We start from the raw sequence: 22,776 nt of genomic DNA, 5'->3' as shown, positions 1-22,776 counted from the left end.
ATGTTCTAATGTACTCCCATTTTTTTCTCCAATTCATTTTTGGTCCAAAAAAATATACATATACAACTCCATTACTGGCTGGCTCATATTTCTTTTTCTCTTTAGCCCTATTTTTCCATTTTGGGGGACTAGCTCCTTTCTAAAATGCAAAATTCTTTTTAAAAAAAGATTTTATTTACTTATTCATGAGAGCTACAGAGAGAGAGAGAGAGAGAGAGAGAGAGAGAGAGGCAGAGACACAGGCAGAGGGAGAAGCAGGCTCCCTACTTCTGAACCCTGCGGACCATACCCTGAGCTGAAGGCAGATGCTCAACCGCTGAGCCACCAGGCGTCCCTAAAATTCAAAATCCTGAGTAAGTTCTATGGGGAAAAAAAAATGTCCCAAATTCTGCCATAACCTTCTGACTCAGCAACAAATGAGTTGCAAGTTTATTGTCTCCTGTTCTACCCTGGAACATTTTGAAATCTGGAAACTGCGTTCTGGTCAAATCCCAAAGGCACTGCCACCTGATGCCACTAGGGGCTCATCATACTTTCCGCTCAGTCAGCTTAACCAAGGGCTGCTACAGTGATTCCCAACATGTATTTATTAGAACACTAACTGGGCTCAGAAGCATTATATGAGAAAACAAGGGTTCAGTGACCAAAGATCTTTATTGAAGTGCAGCTTTTAAAACATTATCATGTCTCTTTCCTACAGGACTTCTTAGAACTTTCAAGGTGCAAACAGGCAAGTGAATACCTGATAAGGAAAGGGAGTACTGAGCATCTCCCTCCTCCTCAGAGAGGGTGCCCTTTTTGTTCTTGGTAGAAAATCTGGAGGGATGAGTGTTTATGGCACACTCTTTAGGAATGTTGTTCTACTGGCCTTACTAGAAATAAATCCTTACAATGTATAATATATGTAAAACTATGTTTTCATGAGAGTCCGTTCTTTTTTTTATTTCAAATTCCACAATACCATGCTTCCTTTTATTACCACTGAAAAAACGGTCATGTTGAGTTATTTTACTATCTATGAATTATGTGGTACATAGAATGTGAATATTATTCTTTAGTAAACTACACCTATTTGTGAACCTAACATTGATATTGTTTTGATTTTGTGCCACTACCTACCTTTGCTGAGGGAAGTTTCAACTTTGCAAAAAATCAAAATCAAGAAATCAGGTGCTTCATAAAAGCAGCATCTTTTTTTTTAATTAGTCCAGTCTAAGCGTTCAGTGAACTTCTTTTTCCATCAAGTGAAAGCAGAAACAATTCCCCCTCTCCCTCAATACCAAACACAGGGATACAGACCTCTCTTCTTCCTCATGTTATACTCCTGCTAGATTTCAAAGCAAATTGTACTAGAACTCAGAAGAATCCTGGCAGCCCCACATCTCTGTGCTATGCATAGTATTTTCTTACATGATTTGAAGAAAGCACTACAGTTGTACATTTCGTGAGTGTCTTATCAGGATTATTCTCGACTGAAATGCACAAAAAACACAAGCCAAAAGCCACCCAGAGAAAACTAAAGCTTCAGTGCCATATCTGAATGTCCTCACAGATAGTCCCAATTCAGGCTGGTATCACCTAAGGGCACAAGTCCAGCAAACATCTGCCCTGTAATCCATTTGTTCTCCACCCCCCACTCCCCAATTGATATATTTAGGAAGACACGCTCAGGCCAAGAAGCATAAGATGAAAACATAAAATAAGTCAAAGTCTTTTCTTTATAAACTCTGATTATCATATTGATAAAACATTCCTAAAGACATTTGCTGGAGTAAAGATTCTGATCCACTCTGCATTCTCTCAATTTCCATTTTTATTACTGTAGTTGATTATACGTGCCTGTAGCCTAAAGTATCACAGTAAAAGAGGCCCTTTTAAAGCTAGTGGAAAAAAAGTCCTCTTGGTTTTTCTTAAAGCACCATCCAAATATTTTTACTATAAAATATAAGTAAAGTGAAAGAGAAAAGTTTCCAAATTACACCAGTATGCGGCTCCCTGAAAGTGCACTGCAAACTCCGTAGAATAATTTGGATTAGGTTGTGTGATTGTGCCAGGCTCCAAACAAGTGGTTATTCTGTTGTGACATCTGCCAAGCAATGCGTCCATTGTTCTCCGGAATTTAATTCATTTTAAATCACTCCATCCAGATGATAAAACATGAGATGTGCTCTACTCCAGGGGTAAAATGAAATGATTGTTTTTAGTGTGTGACCACAATTGTTAGCTGGGAAGTGATATAGCTTGCTCTCATTAGGCCCGGATTATTGTCTCCTGGAAAATAGCTAGTTCAAGAAACGTGAGTAAAATCCTGTTAAATGGAAGGATTGGCATAAATACTCTTGCCTACTCCGATGAGTCACAAAGCTGACAGGGCCATATGCCGCGCCTTCCTCAAAAATAGAGCAACCACCTTTGGGAAAGAAACCATTTCAAAACTGAAAGCAGCTTCGGATACTGACTTAGTGTAAGATATAGTTTAATCCGTGTACCAATATAGTCAACAAATTATTTCATTTATCGAGGACTACTGTGCAAATGCCTCCAAATCCAAAATATCATACCTGCCTGTTGAAGTATTGTGAAGGTTCCTAAAAGTTGTATGCGGTGGGGAACATGGAAATGTTAGTGATTAGGCATTAAAAAAACAAAAAAAAAAACAAAAAAAAACCTAAAATGAATCTCAAGAGAAAACACACATATATACACACATAAGAATTTAAGAATTTATATCTCCTGTATGCCACATATTTAATATAAACCTTGGACACAAAAGTTCAGATGAAATAAAAATCAAAGTTCTCAAAAATTGAAGGATTAACTTTCTTGCTAAATATTCTCTATTATCCCAAACATCAGTATGGTTTTTTTAAAAATTTCTATGCAAAAGTATGCCTTTAAACTCCTGAAATGATAGATGATACACAAACCAGTTTTCAAATAATAAAGCCAATCATCTTGCAACTTTAAAAAATCAGGTAAAAGATAATATGACACAGTCCACACACCACACACCACACACACACACACACACATACACACAACACACACACATCCCAATGACAACATTTGGCCTCTCCTAAAATACGTACATGAAGACCATTAAGTGCTGCCAGGAAGGAACACCGTGTCACCCCTCCCTACAATCCAGGTAGTTCCCTTTAATCCAATAGCAAATCTGGGCATATTTGAGAGGGGTGATTCTAACAGCCACGTTGAAATCCTGTGGAGAGCCATTCATGTCTACCCACTGGTGCCCTGAAAAGATGCCAATGATTTTTCGCTCCCACTTCTGCTGCTGCCTCTTCCACATCCTCACGTAGACTCCAGAGCCGCTGGCCCCGGGCTGGGCATCACACTGCTGGTAGAGCAGGTCATAGGTCTCATCCTTGACATCACAGAAGCGGTATACCAAGTTGCCTGGTCGGTCATTGTCATAACCAGAAAAGTGGATTCGGCCCCCTGGCAGCTGCTTGGCGGGAGGGCTCACGCCGATCTTCATGAACTTTCTCTTGTGGGGCTTTTTGAGTTCTAGGAGGGCATAGTCATAATCCATACCAATGTCATTGGCGTTGCCTTTGATCCAACCCTTGGGCACGTGGGTGCGTTTCACCCGGATCCACTGAAACTTCATCTTCTCCGGAATGGCAGAGCTGGAGCTGTTGGCCCCTCGACCACCATCTTTAAACTTGGGCTTCAGGAAGCCCACTCGCAGTTTCTGGGTTCCTTTCACGTAGGTCTTCCCATCGTGGATGCAATGGGCAGCGGTAAGGACATGCCTCTCTGCCACCAGGGTGCCCGTGCAGCCTGTGGATAACTTCACTGAGGTTGAGAAGGGGTAGTTGAGCAAGAAGTCCTTCCCAAAAATGCTGAATCTGCTGTCGTAGCCATAGATCTGCCGCTTCCTCCGAGCCTTTCCCGAAGACTCTTGCCCCCCACTGCCACCACTGAGGACATAAATGCCCACCTGCGTCTCGGTGCGGCTGCCGTTGGCATAGAGTGTCTCATAGGATAGGTACTGCTTGGCCTCTTCATAGGTGGGCAGCGGGGTGCCCTTATGACACTGGGGTCCGCATGAGGAGGACACTTCCAATTTGGCTTCGGCCCCAAAGTCTGGCTTACCTAAGTGGAGGGTGGACTGGGGCAAGACCACCGGGAGGCGATAAGCAGGCCAAGTGGGTTTCCAGTGGGCGCCAGAGGGGCTCACCTGCCCGACAGCACAGAGGAGGAGGAGGAGGAGGAGGAAGAGGAGCCCTGGAATCCCGGCCATGCTGAGCACCACTCTGTAGGAACAAAGATAAGCAGGTCAGCAGGGCAAGGGGCTGAGCACTGGCTGATGGAGGAAGCGGCCCGGCAGCGTGCCTGTCATTGTTTCTAAGTCTGTGAACCCTCCTCAGGAATCAGGGTGTGGAGAGGAATCCCGAGATAATGGTCTCACAACACAAGGCTCGACCTGGGAACTCTGCCGTGCTCAAGGTGAAATGGGGTGCTCATTCCCTTCTACGTGGAAGATGCCCCAATGATGGCCCAGCACAAGGCAGAGTGCCAGCGGTCATTAAGCCCCAGAGGAGCTGCTCCACCAGCCTGGGTTTCTGTGCAATTCTGACCCTTCTCTGTGCTTGGAGCCTTTGTCCCCTCCTACCTCCCTGGTCCACCTGCCCTTCTTTCCTTCTTTCTGCCCGTTCTCAGTATAGCGTGTACTTGGAAAATCTTCCAAGCGACTTGCTCATGTAAATGTAAATGACACAGTAAACTGAGTGACCAAGGCATCAAGGAGAGATAGATAGCTCCAGTGTCACACTTACTGGGATTCCTGTCACTTCTAAATGCTGAGTGATTCCAAGGAGGGCATTAGACTTTTGTTTGAATTTAAAACAAACCTAACTATTATAAGTTTAGTTTCAGAGTCGCCAGGCCTCTAACAAACAAGATACTTCTTCTTCCTTTGGATTTTGTTATAGACTATTGGGATCTCTGTCAAAGACCTGAAGCTCTAACGTAGCATTGGGTAGCACATTGTGAACTTTATTACTAATTACCTTTCAGGTCTCTGTATCTGTGTTCCTGGCTCATCTGAATGCCTTGAATTTGGGCCTATGCTAGCGCTCAACAAAGATTTATTGAATGGATTTACCGAATGAGTACTTGTATTCATCGAAGAGTGAATGAAGGATTAGTGTGGCTACAAAAACCACATTTTTTCAATGAGGCATGCTGAGTGCTAGTGACAGAGATGTATGTGGATGATGTGGCGGCTCAGGAAAAAGGCATGAAATCCAGGTGTGGGGAGTCACAAAAACAGGAGATCCAGGAGAGATGATGCTAGAGGTGGGTGTTAAAGGTGAGGAGAAGTTAGATAATATAAGACAGAGTGAAAGGGGTAGTCATATGCAAGGACACAAAGACATGCAACAGTGCAAGTCATTTCGGAAATTAAACTAAGCCCAGGAAGGGTGGAAGACAAGAGGTGGTGGAGGCAGTGGGCAAAAGCCATATTATGCAAGGCTCCATACACTAAATGAAGAAATTTGGATTTTATCCTGAAATGTATGTTAAAAGAGCTGGATCAATCATGCCACAAGGAAAACAACAATGAAAAACAGATTGGGAGTACTTTCATAAACACTCAAGGGCAAGTTAGCTCTGACTGGTTGTGTATCTTCTGTTCCGGAGGAGCTGATATAGAGGGTAGGGTAATTTGTTCAGGATGGAGTGCTTCCCAAAAGGAGGACAGGGAGGGGTCAGGTCTCCAAGACTTTGGAACCTAGCAGGAGTCAGGAAGAAACCATCCATCCCCTTGTCCCCCTTCTCTTCCTCTTGAGAGTATAGACCTGTTGGCAACTTTTGGGCATTTTCTGCTTTCTTTTACATAAACTGGAAAATCCCCTTGATCTGATCTAGGCCAGCTGAGCATGCCAATCCGTATTCCCAATATCCACACCCACTATTACTAAGAAGTGTGCATCCCCCTCCTCCCCCCCCCCGCCCCCCCCCCCGCCGCCCCGCCCCTGGCCTCTTTTTGCTTGACTCTCTCTGATTCCACTTCTATCAGAGAAAACAGAGATGGGATGAAACAGGCATGAGCTCCTGGAAAAGGTAATTCCTTGGGACTCCCTGATTCTTTGAGATTGCTTCTTTCCTATTTTCCCAATAGGAAGAGTCCCTGGGCCCTTCTGTGGGGAGGAGAGATATCTCGTGGTTTCTCTAAATCCTTGAAACCATGGGGTCTGTGTGCATACCCAGATTTGCATGTGCCGGGGCGGGGGGGGGGGGGGGGGGGGGGCGGGGGGGGGGCGGTGGATACCATAACAACTAAAGGCTCTAAGTAGATGAAGGAAAGGATCCTGATGCTCATAAAGCCCTCCTCCCCAGTGGGGACTTCAGGGGTGGCCTAGGTGTGGTGAGGACAACCCGTTAGGAAACTTTAGGAGATGGCTCTGTATCTGATTATTCCTATCTCCTGGCTCAGGACTCAGTTCTTAAACATATCTAGGTCCTGGACCGCATGTCTTCTCTATGTAAGTCACTGTCTGGGTAACTAAATGCCCCCACGGCAGAATTCCTGCCAAGTGTGATGTGTATGTCTCCGGCCGTCTCCTCCCTTAGATTACCATGGTGAATGTTGATGCCTGCTAATACCGACTAATACTGCTAATACTGTCCGGCCAAGTTTGACTTCAGCTTATCTAAGAAACAAAACACAGGATCCAGAGGTCAGAGCTGCCAAGTGTTCCTGTTCCCAAAATGTGATTCTTGGGGGAGAGAGAGAGGAGGAGGTGAGACGTTATTATGCTCTGGGTTATCATAAGCTGTAGGTAATCTTTGCAATGTGCAGGAAGAAACCAGCAGTTAGAGAATGCTCGCAGGGTCATCATCTAGGGCACGCATCTTCAATTCTCAAATTGGAAATTTATATGTGAGTTGGATCCTGGGACTGCAGAGCCCAGATTATCTACTGCAGCAGAATTCCTCCAGTGGCATTTGTCTTTATCCAAACATTGAAATAGTTCATTGGCAAGGACGTCATGGAAGAGAAGGGCAGGAAGGAGTCTAAAATATTTAACTAGGAACTCTGTCTTAATGAACTAACCTCCTCTTAGGCAAAATTAACTCTACATTTCACTTTTCCAAGTGCTCTGCCTCTACAGCAAACCTATTTTTAAAATATATTCGAAGTCCTTGAAGCATGTCTTATCTCACAGTGAGGGCTTGGTTTTTGTTTTGTTTGTTTGTTTGTTTTAAATATCAATCTTTCAAAAAATGTTTTGGAACCAGTTCTTGAGAGTTCGTGGGTCTGAAGAAATGGAGACCAGTCTTTTCGTGGGCACGAGGCTGGGCACTTAGCTAGGCTCCCTCAATGGCCACGGCCTCACTCTAGCCTCCCAAAATGCAGGATTGAATTTGTTCCTCAGAGAAATGACAAACCACTGTGCCAAGAGCCTTTGGGATCATTTACAAATCACAGGATACTGGTAGATAATGCTAAAGAGCCTACCGCAGATCATTAGGATATTACTATTCTCCATGGAATATCAATATTCTGGATAAAATATCATCTAATTAATAGTCAACATTCGTTCAATAGTATTACTAATTCAGAGTCCTTACAACTTAAATTCTGATCATTTAGGCAGTGAAGGAGAAGAGAAGTCAGCCATCTGTAAGGACTGCTAAACCAATAGGGTAAAGATCTAAGTCTTTAGAAATAAACTTTTTTGGATACCTCAAAAACACAAACTTCTATTAGTCTGAAACATTGCCTACAAGTTCCCTATATTATTGCTTAAACCGAACACATTAACTTGTGATAAGATCTTGTCCTGGGGTTCTCTATCTTGAATAGATTTTCTTTGTAACTCAGAAAGCTATAAAATTGCCTTTAAAAATACTTTCATTCAGATTTAGAAATTAGTAGAGACCAATGCAGGTCAAGTTATTCCAAACTGATAAAGCTTTTTTATTGTTATTTTTAAAGTTTTCCTGAAGTATAGTGATAGTTTTAGGTGTGCGATTACAATGGTTTTTTCCTGATTGTAAATTGGGAGATCAAGTCATCTGTTCTCAGGCTCCCAAATGGGTTTAAGCTGCCATCTGTGTTAAGGTTACGCACTTCAGAAACTGCTCACCCTTTTACCAAATATGTGTTCAGGGTAGTTCAGAAATTATTCTGAATGGCAACCTGAACTGGATGATCTCTTTAGCTTTTTAGTGCTGGTCTTTTCAGGCCCAGGATTCCCTAATATTATCATTTTCCAGGGTCACAAAAGTCCAGTGCAAGCGGTAGGCTGTATACAAACGGAGTCTGCACCATCCTTTAGTGTCTGGGAGCCCGCACTCACAGAATTGAGAAGGCCAGGACCAGAGGGGAAAAGGAAAATGTATCTTGCTAATCTCTTGCCGATCTAGGAGACAAGATTTCCCTCATCAAGCCAACAAAGGCCTCCAGCAGAGGGCAGCTTTCAAGAATGGAGAAGAAGGATGGTTGGGTGTGCCGGCTCTCAGAAAAGTGCCAGGGGGGAAATCTCACCCGCCAAGGCCCTTTCCTGGGGCATTCACACCCTACCCTGACCCCTTTCCTATTAATACACACCAATGATAACTGTGATGCTTTAAAATTAGGTTGGTGGCTTTGCATGCATTTCTCAACTCACCTGGTAATAACGTCCCAGGAGACAATTATTGTTTTCATTTTTATAAACTCTAAGCAAGCCTGTACTATGCCCATTTAAGCTTATTTAATTTATTATTTAGAATATTTTATTTATTTGACAGAGAAAGAGACTGAACGAGCAGGGGGAGCCACCCAGGCGCCCCATTTAAGTCTATTTAAACAAACACTCTAGGATGGAAACAGATATAATAACATTTATAATCTCACTATCGGAAAAGGTAACTAATAAATTCCATTAACTTGAAATTCTTTCTTGCCTTCACAAATGAATCACCGTACTCTTATAGAACTGTCTGAAATAGGTACTCCTTCAAAAAAAAAAATGCAAAACCGAGAATGAAGACTTCCAAATCTTATCTTCCAAATCTTATCCTTGCTCTATCTAAATCCAGATGGAGAAAATTCAGGCCTCCAACATTTCATTTCTAAGACTAAGCCTTTACTGGATAAAGATTCCTCACGTACATAATCCTTTCTCAAAGTTCTCAACTATTCTCATGTATCACTTCACCTGACTGATAAAGCAGAATGAAAAATTAAGGTTTTATTAATGCAAAAACTATTTCTTTCCCAAATCCATGTATCTGACTCACAAGAGTTACACATTCCGTGCCCCATCACTCAATAGGAGCCACTGTCCTGCTGTCCATTCGTCTAAAAATATTTATATTTTATGAGGATGCTGCTACTTCACAAATCCACTGATAATCTAATGATGAAGGGACATTATCAGAAACAAACAAACCAGCACCATCCGCTTGGAGACTGGTCACTGAAAGAAACTGCTCCGCACCTTCCTCTTCAAAGCGGCAATGACACAGGTCTCCTCAAGAGGGCAAGTGTTTGGGACAACGACTTAACTCCTATAGCAAACAAGTGCTGGGAGAAAAAAAAAAATCTAATCCTTAGGACATACATTCTCCATTGTCCAACAGATGAATTCCTGTGACCACTATAAACAGTCATGTCGAAACAAACAGTGGGAAAGTCTGTAGAGATAAAAGTTTTGGACACCATCTGGAAGGATAACAAAGGGTTTTCCATGGACTCTGTGGCCAGGAATACTGACCAGTGAAACCACGCTAATTCCTAAAGCAAATACCTAAAAGCGAACAAAGCTCTGTGAGCCCTCTGCAGCCAGGCTTGTCCTCATTTTCCTGAGTCAAAGAACTGTTAAAGGAAAACAGACCTAATCACATAATGGTTTAAGAATTACAGCCCCTACAGGAAAGAAATGCAGCGCGTTTACAAGCCCAGCCACCCTGCACACAGTCTTGTGGTCAAAAGAAGTTTAACTTCTCCTCTATCAGCTTTTAGGCAAAACGCACTACCCTAGTGAGCTTGGGGCAGACCTGGTGGCAGAACAAGAACAGTGTATAGAACTGTCAGTGGTGAGCCCAGGAGGAAGGAGATCCCCGGAGCCAGTGGGTTACGCACGAATCACGCCCGGTGGACTGAATCCTCGGGGATCCATGAGAAGAAATATGTGGGAGAACCTGAGACTATTAAACCCTGCAGGCTGCGGCCAGTCACATTCTCAGACCCACTAATGGGCACCGTGGCACTTATCCTAGACAGAAAAACACACCCGTATTCACCATCTACCTGAATAAGCTGCCAGTGTCACAAAAATGAGATCCATATTAGTTACCTGGGAAGAACGCTTCCTTTCCAGTTCACTACAGGAGAGCATGACAGGTCATCTCCTGACTGTTTAGGTGGGAAAAACACAGGTGAAACCATTTCTTCAAACGCAGAAGGTGTGCACGTGATCAAACTTTCACAAGTAAACACAGTGGCTTTTATAGCATTTCTCCTAAATTGCTTCTCCCCACTCCACCTCCAATTCGCTCCTGTCAAGGCTTCTCGAGACAGAGACACGTCCTAAGGCCTATTTTAACTGTTCCTGTGCATGGAGAGGAGCCCGAGGCAAGTGCAGTAAATATCCTCATATTAATCGGCATTAGGCTGTGGCCACAGCGGACCTCAAACTATCACGTCAAGTCTTTCCTGCGTGGCCACCAGAAGGTAACTCTGGCGTTGGCCTCTCTGCCCCTGAGGTGCACGCGGGGAGCCCTCAAGTCCAGTTTCGGGAGCGGAGAGAAGCGAGCCCCCGCCGCCGCTCCCGAGCCACCTGGAGCTCCCCACCAGCAGGGGCTGCTGCTTGCTCAAGTCCCGTGGGCCCGCCCCAGGGCAGAAGCACACACAGGATCCCTGCAGCCGCTTTTCTGCTTTTTTTCCTGAGGCGTCGGAAAGCAACCCTAACTTGTATTCTGGAGGGGAGCGGTGGTTTTCCTTTGCTGAAATAATTCTCCCTCCTCTTCTAAGACAATTCTTAGACCTTTCGAACTTTTATTTACAAGTTAACTCGTGACGCGCGTCCGCGGGCCGAGGAAGGAACATCTGCTTCCAACACCGGTGAGTCCGCCGACGCCCGCAGGGCAGCACGGCCCGTCCGTGGGCGCGCCCGCTCCCAACCGGCCTGGGCTGCGCTTCCCCGGCTGCGACGCGTCCGCAATCACGTGGCCGGAGTTTTAGTAAAGCTTCACGCTGGGATCGCGCTGGAGCACCCCGGAGCAGGACCCCGGAGCAGGACCCCGGAGCAGGGGGGCGGCGGCGGGGGCTGTGCGCGCCCCGAGCCCGCTCCCCTCCGCCCGCGCGGCGTCCGCGCCGGCACCTCCAGCCCGTCTGCAGCACCCGCCGCCCGTGACGCCGCGGGAACGCAAGCGCCCCGCAGCCCCCGGCCCCGCAGCCCCCCGCCCCGCAGCCCGCAGCCCCCGGCCCCCCGCCCCGCAGCCCCCGGCCCCGCAGCCCCGCAGCCCCCCGCCCCGCCGCGCCCCCTGCCGCGCGCGCCCGCCCGCCCTTTGTCCCGCCGCTGCCGCGCGCCCCGCGCCCCGCGCTCCCCCGCCGCGCCCGCACTCACCGCGCCGAGCAGCCCGCCGGGGCCGCGGCTCGCTGCGCCGCTCAGACAGGTGTGGGCGCCGGGAGGGCGCGCGCGGCTCCCATGCCTGCCCCGCGGCGCGACCGAGTGCGAGCGAGCGGCGCCGGCAGCGGGCGGGTCCGCCCCCCGCGCCTCCCGAGGCCCGCCCGCCCCGCCTCCGGCCTCGGGGAAGCCGCGCGCCCGCCCCCGCCCCCGCCCCCGCACCGGCCCGCGCGCCCGCCCCCCCCCCCCGCCGGGTGCCGCCGCCTTGCGGTCGCCGCGCCGGCTCCCTCCCGCCCGCCCGGGTCCCGCCGAGGGCCCGCCCGGCGCCGCGCGCACCCCCGGGGCTCGGCCGCAGCCTCCCGAGCCAGCCTCGGGCCTCCGCCGCCCGCGCTCCGCCGCCTGCTCGCCGGGGCCGCGCGCTCCCGGGGGTCGCCCCCCCCCCCCCCCCCCCGCCTGCAGCCGGGGACGACGCGGGCTGTACCTGGGGCGTGGGCAGCCCCTCGGCACATTGGAAGAGTCGCGAAGACTGTGCTTCTGGGCTTTCAGGGCATGAGCGAGGCCCCCCCCCCCCGGCCTCAGGTGCCTCCGAGGGACGCAGAGCTGCGCTGGGCGCGCGGGGAGCGCGGGGGCGGCGGGGCCCGGGAGCGCGGGAGGGCGGCGGGGACGGCGGGGGGCGGCGGGGCCCCGAGCGCACCGCCCCAGCCTTCCGGGGCGCACCAGCCGGTGGAGCCGCCTCCGCCAGCCCGCGCTGCCCGCCGCGACCGCGCCATTGAAGGATCCAGGGCCAGAGCTTTGCTCCCCTCTCCCCAGCGCCTCGGTATTTGGAGGAAGGACGCTTACTCGGTCCCCCGTGAGCCAGCTTTACGCGTGACCCGTCGCGGTGGAGAAGTTGCAGGTGACCCCCGCGTTACAGATCAGGAACCGCAGTTCGGAGGATTGATGACCTGCCCCCGGTGCAGCGAGGCCACATTTTCGGTCTGGCCCCTTAGCTGCCCTCTCCCTCCGCCAAGCCCGCTCTCAGAAAGGGAGGGAGGGAGGGAGGGAGGGTCTGCTATACTCTTTCACACCAAGGGGCTAATGATACAACTAATGTGTCGGTGTGCGTAAGCAGCTTTACATAGGAAAGCCCCCACATGGGCTACGGTGTGGTGGTTCTCAAACGGGAGAGGAATGGACACTCTCCACTATCTTAAGGCCAAGTCCTCAAACCTCCCCAGTATTAGCTTAGTTTCTTTCATAAGTTACTTACTGTATATAAACATTAAATCAGATAGAAATTTATGTTACAGCTTATGAACGATTCTGGAATAAAGCCAAAGCAAATTTATAGATTATATATAAAAATCCCCTCCCAAAACAGTGACATTAAATTAGTGATGTTTACTACTCGACTATACCAGCATCACGTAGTACTGACTGCCCAGATAGGGCTACATTTGGGTTCCGTGTGGCTTTACCCCTCTCATGGTGTGTCCAGTGCACGGTACCGACACAGTTTTCTCATATCTTTCCTCTGTTCCAGCAACCTGACCTTTGCTCACACCCTTTGTCATTATAATATCTGGCTTTCACTTGACTCTAATATATTTAGAGGTTAATGCTGTGGTATTCCTTTTTTTTCTTTTAAGATTTTTTTTTATTTATTTGAGAGAGAGAGAGCAGGGCAAGTAAGAACAGAACATGATGGGGGAGGGGCAGAGAGCGAGGGAGAAGCAGGCTCCCCACTGAGCGGGGAGCCCAATGCAGGGCTGCATCTCAGAACCCTGGAATCATGACTTGGGCCGCAGGCTGATGCTTAACCAACTGAGCCCACCAGGTGCCCCTGTGCTATTCCTTTCTTAATAGCATAACCGATAAACTTGTAACTCTTGACGCCAAGGCACAGCCCACATAGACACTGAAATCACAAGGCAGTTCTTGGTATTAGATGGTTATTCCAATGATCCAGAATGTGTTTGTATTCATTTTACATGAAAACTATGAAAAAAGTTAATTATGGATTTCTAGGGTCCCTAGCTCCCAATCAGACAGCTTTAAAAGCCAAATTCCTTACTTAATAGAGGAGCTGGAGTTGTAATTGGAAGGAGAGGAAAATGGGAGAGGCTTCTCAACCACTCTTGAGTTTCATTAGTTTTACTCCAATGCAACAAATATTTATTGAGCACCTATTACATGCAAACCAAGGTGATAGGCACCAAATTAGAGATGGCCACAGGAAGACACTATAGCAACATAATTAAGAGTGCACCAGAGGCATTCAACCATGTAAGTACTATTCTGGGCTCGGTCACTTATTAGCTGTGTAGCTTTTGGCTTAACCTTTCTGTGCCTCAGTTTCCTTCTCTATAAAATGGAGACTACCTTATAGGGTTGTTTTGAGATTTAGAATGAATTAATACACATAAAATGCTTAGCACACTGCCTGACATATAGTAAGCCTTTAACAAATGTTAGCTCCTGTTACATCTGTTATATGAAAAGAACATGCCTTAGCTCTGCTTTGGACTGACTCTTTCAGCAGGACCCCAACCCACATTAACATTCATTGCTCCATTAACAAACATTGACAGTTTAAAAAATTACATTGTAACAATTAGGGGAGATAGGATGGTAGAAAATAAAATGATTCCCATCATTCAGAGAGAGAAAGTGAGGCACAAAAGGACCCAGGAGCACATCTCTTCCCTATCACCACTCCCACAACTAGTCTCAGGTCTAATGCTCCCTCCCCAAAGAAGCTGTAACTACCAATGATCCCTGGGAACTCAGGGCTTGAACGAGCACCACCCACTCCTGATGAGAGGTTACCTCACAGCTCTTAGGTTATCCTGGCCATTGCCACAAGAACACAAGCAACAGATCTTTAGAGGACTTTGACCTCCAAGAGGAATGTCCTGTGCAAGTAGCAAATGTCCTCCTGCTGTGCTTAGATATTTTCTTTATGTATTTGCCCTACCCTCCAGCCCCCAAAACAAAAACAAAACCAGAAAAACCAAAACTCTCATTGCTTCTTAACTCAGTTCAAATCTATGATCATAATTCTCAGATACTTCTCATATGCATAGCAATTCAATTGTTAGAAAATACATTCAGGGCAAGGCCTCCACATTTCCTAAGTGCACACTCTGTATAAGGTAACTATGAGAGGGGGAGCAGATCTCCCTCACCTCAAGGAATGTGTGCTATGGATATAAATAAAAAAAGAAATCAAATACAGGAGCAAGTGAGATATAGACTGAATCAGGCTCCAGCTAGAAAACATCGAAGAGGGAATCATTCATTCCCACTCTGGCTTTCAAGAAGTGATGGAGGTGGGGATCCCTGGGTGGCGCAGTGGTTTGGCGCCTGCCTTTGGCCCAGGGCGCGATCCTGGAGACCCGGGATCGAATCCCACATCAAGCTCCCTATATGGAGCCTGCTTCTCCCTCTGCCTATGTCTTTGCCTCTCTCTCTCTCTCTCTCTCTCTGTATGTGACTATCATGAATAAATAAATAAAATCTTAAAAAAAAAAAAGAAGTGATGGAGGTGGAGCTTAACAGATGAAGATCTGATCAAGGCTTTAACAAACTTAATCTCGTTGAGTTCCTCTACTGTATATATGAGCAAATCAGGGTGTGAACAAAGGGAGCAGAACTGGCACTGGATTGTAGTAATTATAACTAGTGTTTGTTGAATGCATACTATGTGCCAGGTAGTGTGAAATACACTTTATTGTACACAAACAAAAAAATAGAGATGAGGATTATCCCCATTTTGCAGGTGAGAAGACTGAGGTCCAGAGTGGTTGAGTAAGATACCCAGTGTTACACTACTGAGTAACGTGGCTGTGACTTCTGCCCAGTCTGTCCCACTCTTTCATCATCTTTTTCATTCATCTTTTTAAAGTCTTTTTAAGGGAGTTCTAATTATAATTCTTGCTGTTAAAAAATCAAAGTCAAAAAAAAAATCAAAGTCACGTAAACCTTTAGGGATAAACTTTGGGATATTCAAAATAACATGTTTGGAAAACAGAACCACATTTCTAATTGCCAGCATTATGCTTTGTTCTTGGTAGAAGTGTCTTTTTTTTTTTTCCTTATTCTTTCTTTTACATCCCAATTATAAACCATGGCCATATTGACTTCTGTGGTAGTAAATTGATCTCAAAAAAGTCAAGTTCTTCTGCAAGAGAATCAAGCTTCTTTGTGGCAGTAGGTAAGTTCTTTTCCAACAATGCCTGAGCTTCCTCAAATCATATTCAGGCCTTTCATTAGCCCCCAATCACAGACATACTTTATCCATAGGTGGAACTGAAGCTTTGCAATACAGGGTATCTGCTAGTAAGAATCTGGTCTCCAGTGAACTAACTGATGGACTCTTTTTCTCATTATGTTGTGTTGCTTCCCTGACTTGCCTTTTCTCGAGCTTACAATAAGGAGGTTGAATCAGCTGCTGATGTAGCTCCAGCTCTAAACATTGTTTCAGTGGATTCTATCTTCCTTTTGTTCCAAATCTGCCATCACTAAGTAATGTCCTGTTAAATGGCTTTAGAGTATCAGGCAAGATGGGGCTGAAAGATGGTTGGAAGCTTAGAGTAGCAGGTAGGTGAGAGACCCAACACCAACTCTAAATCAAAACTGCTAAATGCAGTTTTTCATGAATCTAAGATCCATATGCAGTCTCAACAATTTAAGTCTGTTCGAAAGTTATCAATGAGGATTATTTCTAAGAGGATATATTTATATACTTAAAAATAATTCCCATATGGTTTCTCTGGCCATAATGTGGCTTCTTCTGTGGTGGATAATATGGACCTAGAAGTTTACTCAGTTAAGGAGGTCTTGCCAGCTCCGTGTAGTGAGAGATGAAATGAGAGACAACAGAGGAGAGATGGTGGGGTGTAGGGATGGCATTCTAAACCCGTCTATGTGACCTTGGGTAAATCACTTCACTTGCCAGCCTTATTTCTCATTTGTAAGAAGAGAGCCTAGATCACCTGCTCTTACAGCCTTTGAGTCTATGACCCTGGAATCCTTGCAGGAGGATGATCTATGTGTTTTGCTATCTGTCGGGCACCCCTATCATGGGATCCTGGCATAGCAAAACATATGGAACCCTGGAATCAGACTTGCTTGGATCCAATTTCAAATTCACTTAGTCTCTGGGTGGCCATGGACAAATAGGTGACTTTTAATGACTCATTTTTTTTCATCTGTGTGGGCTACTTTAGGGCTATTGTAAGGATTCAATCAGTACAAAGCTCATGGCATGGGCTCGGCACAAAATAAATTGAACTTACCTGGTATTAACGGTATTATAATTACTACTACCACTGTTGTGCATGCTTAATAAGTGTTTTAAAATATGTTGAATGAATGAATGAATCAATCAATCAGTCAAACTGGTGTAGCATTGATGCTAAAAAGTTTAATTCAGGCTTTCTAAGAAGAAATTATCAGGATTCCTGTTCAACCACTCTCAAGTCTTTCTTTTATAACTCTGGTCTGTAGCAACAAAGAGTTTCTTAGAATTGAATTTAGGAAAAATTATAGATTCAATTGGGAGCCAAGGTTGTAATTTTTTTTGTCTCCTCTTCCATGCTCCCCTGTGGTACCATCAGTTATTTATTCTGCAAACATCTATTGAGCCACTGATATTACCAGGTCTGCATGTTTGTCAGGGTTTTTGAGGGCAAAACCAGATTTTTTCTTATATTGGTGGATTTAAAATCTTACATGGTAAAAAATAGAACCACAACAAACTCCTATAATTAACCTTAGTCTTTTGACAAGCTAGCAAAAAGAACAACCAAAAAACCCCAATCTTTATAGCATTTAATAAAACAACTGTATTTACATCACACTTAAACTTTTTAAAAATTCCTCTTTTGTTAAGTTTAGATTACTCATTTTTAGAGTAATGTTTAGAAGTGTTTAGAAATATAAGCACAGTCTGAATATAAATATGTGAAGGTACAATATGTAAAAGGTTAATATGGAAAGTAGCTGTAAATTGTTGCATCAGTACACATGGTGCCCTTTAAAAAATTGCCGCACAGCAAAGAAAAGCTCTACTCTAATCCTACTTAAAAGAATATAGCAATTTAAAATTATCAGGAAGAAAAACAGGCTTTGGCACTAGCAATTTCCTGTAAACTGTGGGCACTATTCTAAACTGAAAAATTAGAAACATTTTGAAATAACTATGTGTTTCTCATTTTCTCTGGTTCAATTCAGAAAGTCTCCAGAGGCCAGCCCTCGGCTTCTCTGATGTACTCTGACTTGCTTACTGGATCTTGTGAGCAAGAACAAAAGGGAAGATAAAGGTTTTTTTCTCCCTTTAATTCGAGAAGCAGCAGAGCTGTTGACCTTGAAATAGACATTAATAATCTTTTGATATTCTCTTTACCTTTATGTAATAAAAATTTCCCCCAAATCTCTGTAACTTTAAAAGGCATTTGGAGGGTGGAATTCCTTTGTTTTTATGTTTATATTTATCTATACTGGATTTTTTCTTTTCAGTCTTTTATATGGCTAAATATGGGGTTCTGGATGGTAAAAATCAATGTCATTCAAGAGTTTTCTTCTTTTTTCCTATGGCAAATTTTACTTGTCTTCAAACTCAAATATCAACTCTTTTCTTGGGCTTTCCAAATCCTTCATTGCTAGATATATAAGCTCATCCTCTATACTTTTAGTGAATCGTATTGACGTATCATAAATTGTAACTAGAGCTGACCTTTAAACAACACTGGTTTGAACTATGTAGATCCACTTACATGCAGATTTTTTCAATAAATACAGTACAGTACTGTGGATACAGCACCCCATAACCCTGGCATGATTCAAGGGTCAACTGTACATATTTATATGTTCAAGTGGTCCTGAGCTCTTTATCAGCAGAAACTCTGTCTTGTTTTTCTTTCTTGTCTTTGTGGTTTTTCCTCTATAGTTTAGTGGAGAACCTAGCTCATAGTAAAGACTCAATTGATTTTTACTAACAAACAATTGAACAAATTAATAAGTGAAATTCTAATCTGCTTAAAATATCAGGTCTGAGACCCTTTGGCATGCTTGTCACTAGCAGCAGAACACATTGCGTATAAAATTTTACCATTAGGGCTCTAGTGTTTTCCAGGATATAAATCCGAATTTCTATTTGATGCCTTCCACCATTCTTACCCTTATAGGGCATGTCAGGATAACACATTCAGTTTCCATTTGGGCTGCTTGTTACATTTCATGACTCATAGTATGGCTACATGATGGCGTTTTAAGTATATTTGCTCACAGTTTGTAACATTCCCATTGACTTTCTGCAGAACACTTTGGAATATGCTCTGACTTCTGGCTGCCACAGTGCATTCTGAATTGGTCTGCCTGGGACACCCACAAGATTGTAAATCTTATTGGACAATACATGTTTCCCAAACTATTTCCTCCCACACTTCTAGAAGATGTTAAAATAGATTATCCATGGGAAAAAAAAAAAAGTCAAATATGCATATTGGCCTTTCAAATGCTCTGAGAAGTCCTGAGTGGAGAAACCTAGATAAGTTCCTTTATATCAAAGTTATCCAATCTTATTTGACTGTGGACTCTTTTTTTTTTTTTTTTCAATATGGTAGAACATTCATTGAACAGTAGAGTTTTGTAGGACACAGTTTGAGAAACACTATCCATAAGTTTGCTCCATTTATGGCCCTAAACCAGTTTTGTTCCCAAAATGTGGTTTGTGCTTTTCTGTATCAGTGCTTTTGTTTGCATTTGCAACTCTTTTCTTCATATCTGCTTGTCTCAATTCCACTCATATATTAAAAGTCTAGCACAATGGCTCATCCTCTACGAAGTATTTTTGTTGGTCTTTGATTTTTCCATACCACTTCCTACAACTTTCTTACGGCTCTTTTAATTTTATTTCTTTTATGATCAGTTTACCTTTCCTCTTCCCAACCACTGAATATTTTGGGTTTGAACCTCTGGTCGGCACTTCTTTTACTGGATGTGTCAGTTGGCAGTCTTGATGGGAACACAATTTGCCCTTGATTGATTCAAAGGAAGAGACTTCAGGAAGTAGCTACGTGTAGAGGTGAGAACAGGGTTGAGGAAGACACAAGGACAGAGGGCACCCAACATCTGGCAACAGGGAGAAGTCATCACCACTGTTAAGGCGGGAGATGCAAGGAAATGCTGTAGCTCCAAGAGGTGACCTCCTCAGAGGGAACCTATGGCCAGAGCTGCATGGTGGCCTCAGCCATTGCAAGGAAACCGTCATGGAGGAGGGATGGAGTGGGACATAAACACCCAACCTCTTCTCCTCCTACCCTCTGATCTCTGGAGCCTGCCAAACTCAGCTCATAGCAGAGCTGGGTGGTAGTGTCATGGGCAAAGCTCAGCCTTGTGGATACAGAGCAAGGCAGAGAAGGTAGGGGAATTGCCAGGGTCGGGGTGGGGGTGGGGGGTTGGAGAGGTTGGGGAGTGGGCAGAAAGTAGCCAACACACTGGGAAAGCCTCTGTTTCCTCATTTGCAAAATAGGGTAGTGACAATGCTTTTCTCAGAGGATCATAGTGAGGATTAAATTAGGAAATGTATCAAAATTGTAACCTGCTGTATGGTGCCTAGTTCTCTAGTCAGATTAGTTACTTAGCATTATTATTATTATTACTATTATTATTTACTCAACTCTATGGATAGCTACTACTATAAAAGCTAATTGAGGAAGAGATCTTGTGTTGGTTACTCGGTAGCCCTTTCACATCTGGAACAAAACCCCACTTATTGTAGCAAGACCCCACATAGAAAATATTTTATGGGTGATGGGGAGCCCTTTTGAATGGAGACAAGAGGAAAGCTAGTTTGGCTGCTTTGACTGACATCGTCAGTCAATCTGACCTTGAAAACAGGCAACCGAAAAGCCAAAGAGCTAAATCTGAAACTTATTTCGTTTTCAGCAGATGGCCTGGCACTTCTTAGGTACAACTTCAGCCTCTGGTTTTCCTTCCCCTCGGTGGAAAAGGGAGTTACTAAAAAATCAAGCCAGCTCTCCAGGACCAGCACCCCACAGCCATGCCTGGGAATGGCCTCTATCTCTCATGTTTTGAAAGCAAATTCAGGATGGCCAGCCAGAGGGTAAAGCAGGAGGGTTTGTGTCTACAGAGCAATTTGCTTCCTGTTCTTTCAGATCAGTAACCTGTTTTATTTCAAACACAGGATCACCTGGCTCCTGCTGCCCTTGGTACACAGATGAGGGAAACCGCAAGAATAATCACCCTTGTTCTTTTCACTTCAAAGCCTGCAGAGTGCCGTGCAGGGCTAGCTCTCTGCCTGAACCAGGGAAGCTGATGCAAGAGAAAGCCCTTTCATAGGAGCCTGGGGGGTGGGGTGGGGAACTTACCCTCACGAAGTCAAGGGGTTGTCGTCAAGGGGTTGTCGGAGCTGGTGGCCACAGAGCTACCCTCTGCAGCAGCTTGTGCTCTTGGAGGAAGTGCAAGTTTGGAGGGTGCCGGGCTCTGGAGAGCAATGAAGGTCATGCTGGGAGGAGATTCCTGTACTGACACCAGCAGCTGCAGGTAGGGACTTCCTTCAAGGAGGAGTGACTTTTTATCCGGGTTTCCGGCAGACTAAAATTAGTGAGAAGAACACTGAGCCTCTAGATCCTGTGGCATCTGTAAATGGTTGTTCACATTATTGCCCCTATACCTGAAAAATCAAGACATGAACCAACACTATTAATAAGTGGCTCTGAAGTCACTACACTCCTGAACCTCACACTCTCCTAGTGGACCTGAGCTTGGGTCCTCTGGCTTTTCCTGGGGTACAAAGATGTGTCTCTTTACTCAAGGCTGGCAGAGGCCCTCATCGGACAACTGTGTATAGTCAGAGGAAGGGCATACTCTCCAGATAAGTGGTGAGTCCACTCCATCAAACAGAAGGATCTTAGGTAACAGAGTGGTTTGGGGATTATGCTGCCAATATGCTTCTTAGCCATGTGACACCAGTCATTCCAAGATGCCATGGTATTTTTTGTTTTAATGTTGAAATGAAAAAGGCACTCGGCTCTAATCTGGGAAGACCCAGGAAGGCCCAGCCCAGTCCTAAACTACGATGACTTCACCATTGTATAAATAGCATATTGGTAAAGTGAGGTTAGTCTAGCTACCTTCCCTTTCAGGACAAGAGATAGCAATGTATCTCCCTCTCTCTCTTTTGGTTACAGTGCAATAAAATTAAACTATTAAATCCTTAAAACCTTTCTGCAGGAAAATTAAAAACAAATAAATGACAAGTTTTTGATTTATTAGACTACTCTTTGAAGAGTTGATTGCTGACTTCAAGGCAAATTCCAACCTTGGTAGCAGCCCCCCAACCTTAGCTCCAATAGTGATTTTATTACCAATCCTTTCATCCCCTGCCCAATGATCTCAAAGCTTTGGGAAAATGAGGTTCACTCAGAGGTTGGGTTTTCTTGATCTAAGCATGATAGGAATCAACCCTTGTACTGCTCTAATGCCTGCCTGACTAGAGGAAAAAGGATGAGCGAACCAATAAAGTTGTTTTGTGAAAATTATGGATTAAAAATTTTTTGGGGGGTGCCTGTGTGGCTCAGTCAATTAAGCACCAGACTCTTGATATCGGCTCAGATCATGATCTTGGGGTCATGAGATGGAGCCCCACATTGAGCATGAAGCCTCCTTGAGATTCTCTTCTCTCTTGCCTTTGCCCCTCCCCCCTCTCTCTCTCTAGAAAGAAAGAAAGAAAGAAAGAAAGAAAGAAAGAAAAGAAAAGAAAAGAAAAGAAAAGAAAAAAATACACATGTATATATTTGGGAGGGGGGCACCTAGGTGACTCCGTCATTAAGCCTCTGACTCTTGATTTCAGCTCAGGTCATGATCTCAGGGTTGTGAGATCGAATCTCATGTCAGGCTCTGCACTGAGCTTATGACATTGGTATGGTTAGAGTTCACCTTAACAATAGTCACTGTGTATTATCTACCATGTACCAGACACATCCCACTACTTATTGCATGTAACCAAATAACCCTTAAGTTACAGATGGTTAAGTAACATTTCTAGTTTGAAGTGTTGGAAAGGGAATTCAAACCCAGGACACTCTACCCCAAATCTATATATCATAAAGTTAAATTAATATTAAATTATATTAAATTAATATTGTTTGTGCTGGGATGATTTTAGATACAAGTAATG

The 22,776-nt window shown here is 44.8% G+C and overlaps 1 protein-coding gene across 4 annotated transcripts; it reads right to left on the bottom strand.

Annotated features, from left to right (window-relative positions):
- Window positions 1-2,459: 2,459 nt before the first annotated feature.
- Window positions 2,460-21,114, bottom strand: PRSS23 (serine protease 23). 4 transcript variants are annotated; one of them, XM_077867360.1, is made up of 2 exons: window positions 20,966-21,114; window positions 2,460-4,280 (listed from the first exon to the last, which is right to left on the bottom strand). In XM_077867360.1, exon 2 carries the CDS (start codon window positions 4,265-4,267, stop codon window positions 3,128-3,130), a length of 1,140 nt encoding a protein of 379 aa, XP_077723486.1. In that variant the 5' UTR covers window positions 4,268-4,280; window positions 20,966-21,114; the 3' UTR covers window positions 2,460-3,127. The 4 variants fall into 4 exon arrangements, with proteins under 4 accessions (XP_077723486.1, XP_077723487.1, XP_077723485.1 ...); XM_077867361.1 differs by lacking the exon at window positions 20,966-21,114 and adding an exon at window positions 12,073-12,204; XM_077867359.1 differs by lacking the exon at window positions 20,966-21,114 and adding an exon at window positions 11,592-11,713.
- Window positions 21,115-22,776: the final 1,662 nt, after the last annotated feature.

Source organism: Canis aureus, chromosome 23, assembly GCF_053574225.1.
Source record: "Canis aureus isolate CA01 chromosome 23, VMU_Caureus_v.1.0, whole genome shotgun sequence".
Taxonomy (NCBI): Eukaryota; Metazoa; Chordata; class Mammalia; order Carnivora; family Canidae; genus Canis; species Canis aureus.
The sequence above is the reverse complement of the archived record's forward strand: the minus strand, read 5'-3'. Positions and strand labels throughout refer to the sequence as shown.

Coding starts and splice junctions, on each gene's coding strand:
- PRSS23 (XM_077867358.1), bottom strand. CDS start 10,411: ATGGTTTCACCTGTGTTTTTCCCACCTAAACAGTCAGGAGATGACCTG. Junction 4,281..10,319: donor AAAGGAAGCGTTCTTCCCAG/GTAACTAATATG, acceptor TTGTTCCTACAG/AGTGGTGCTCAGCATGGCCG.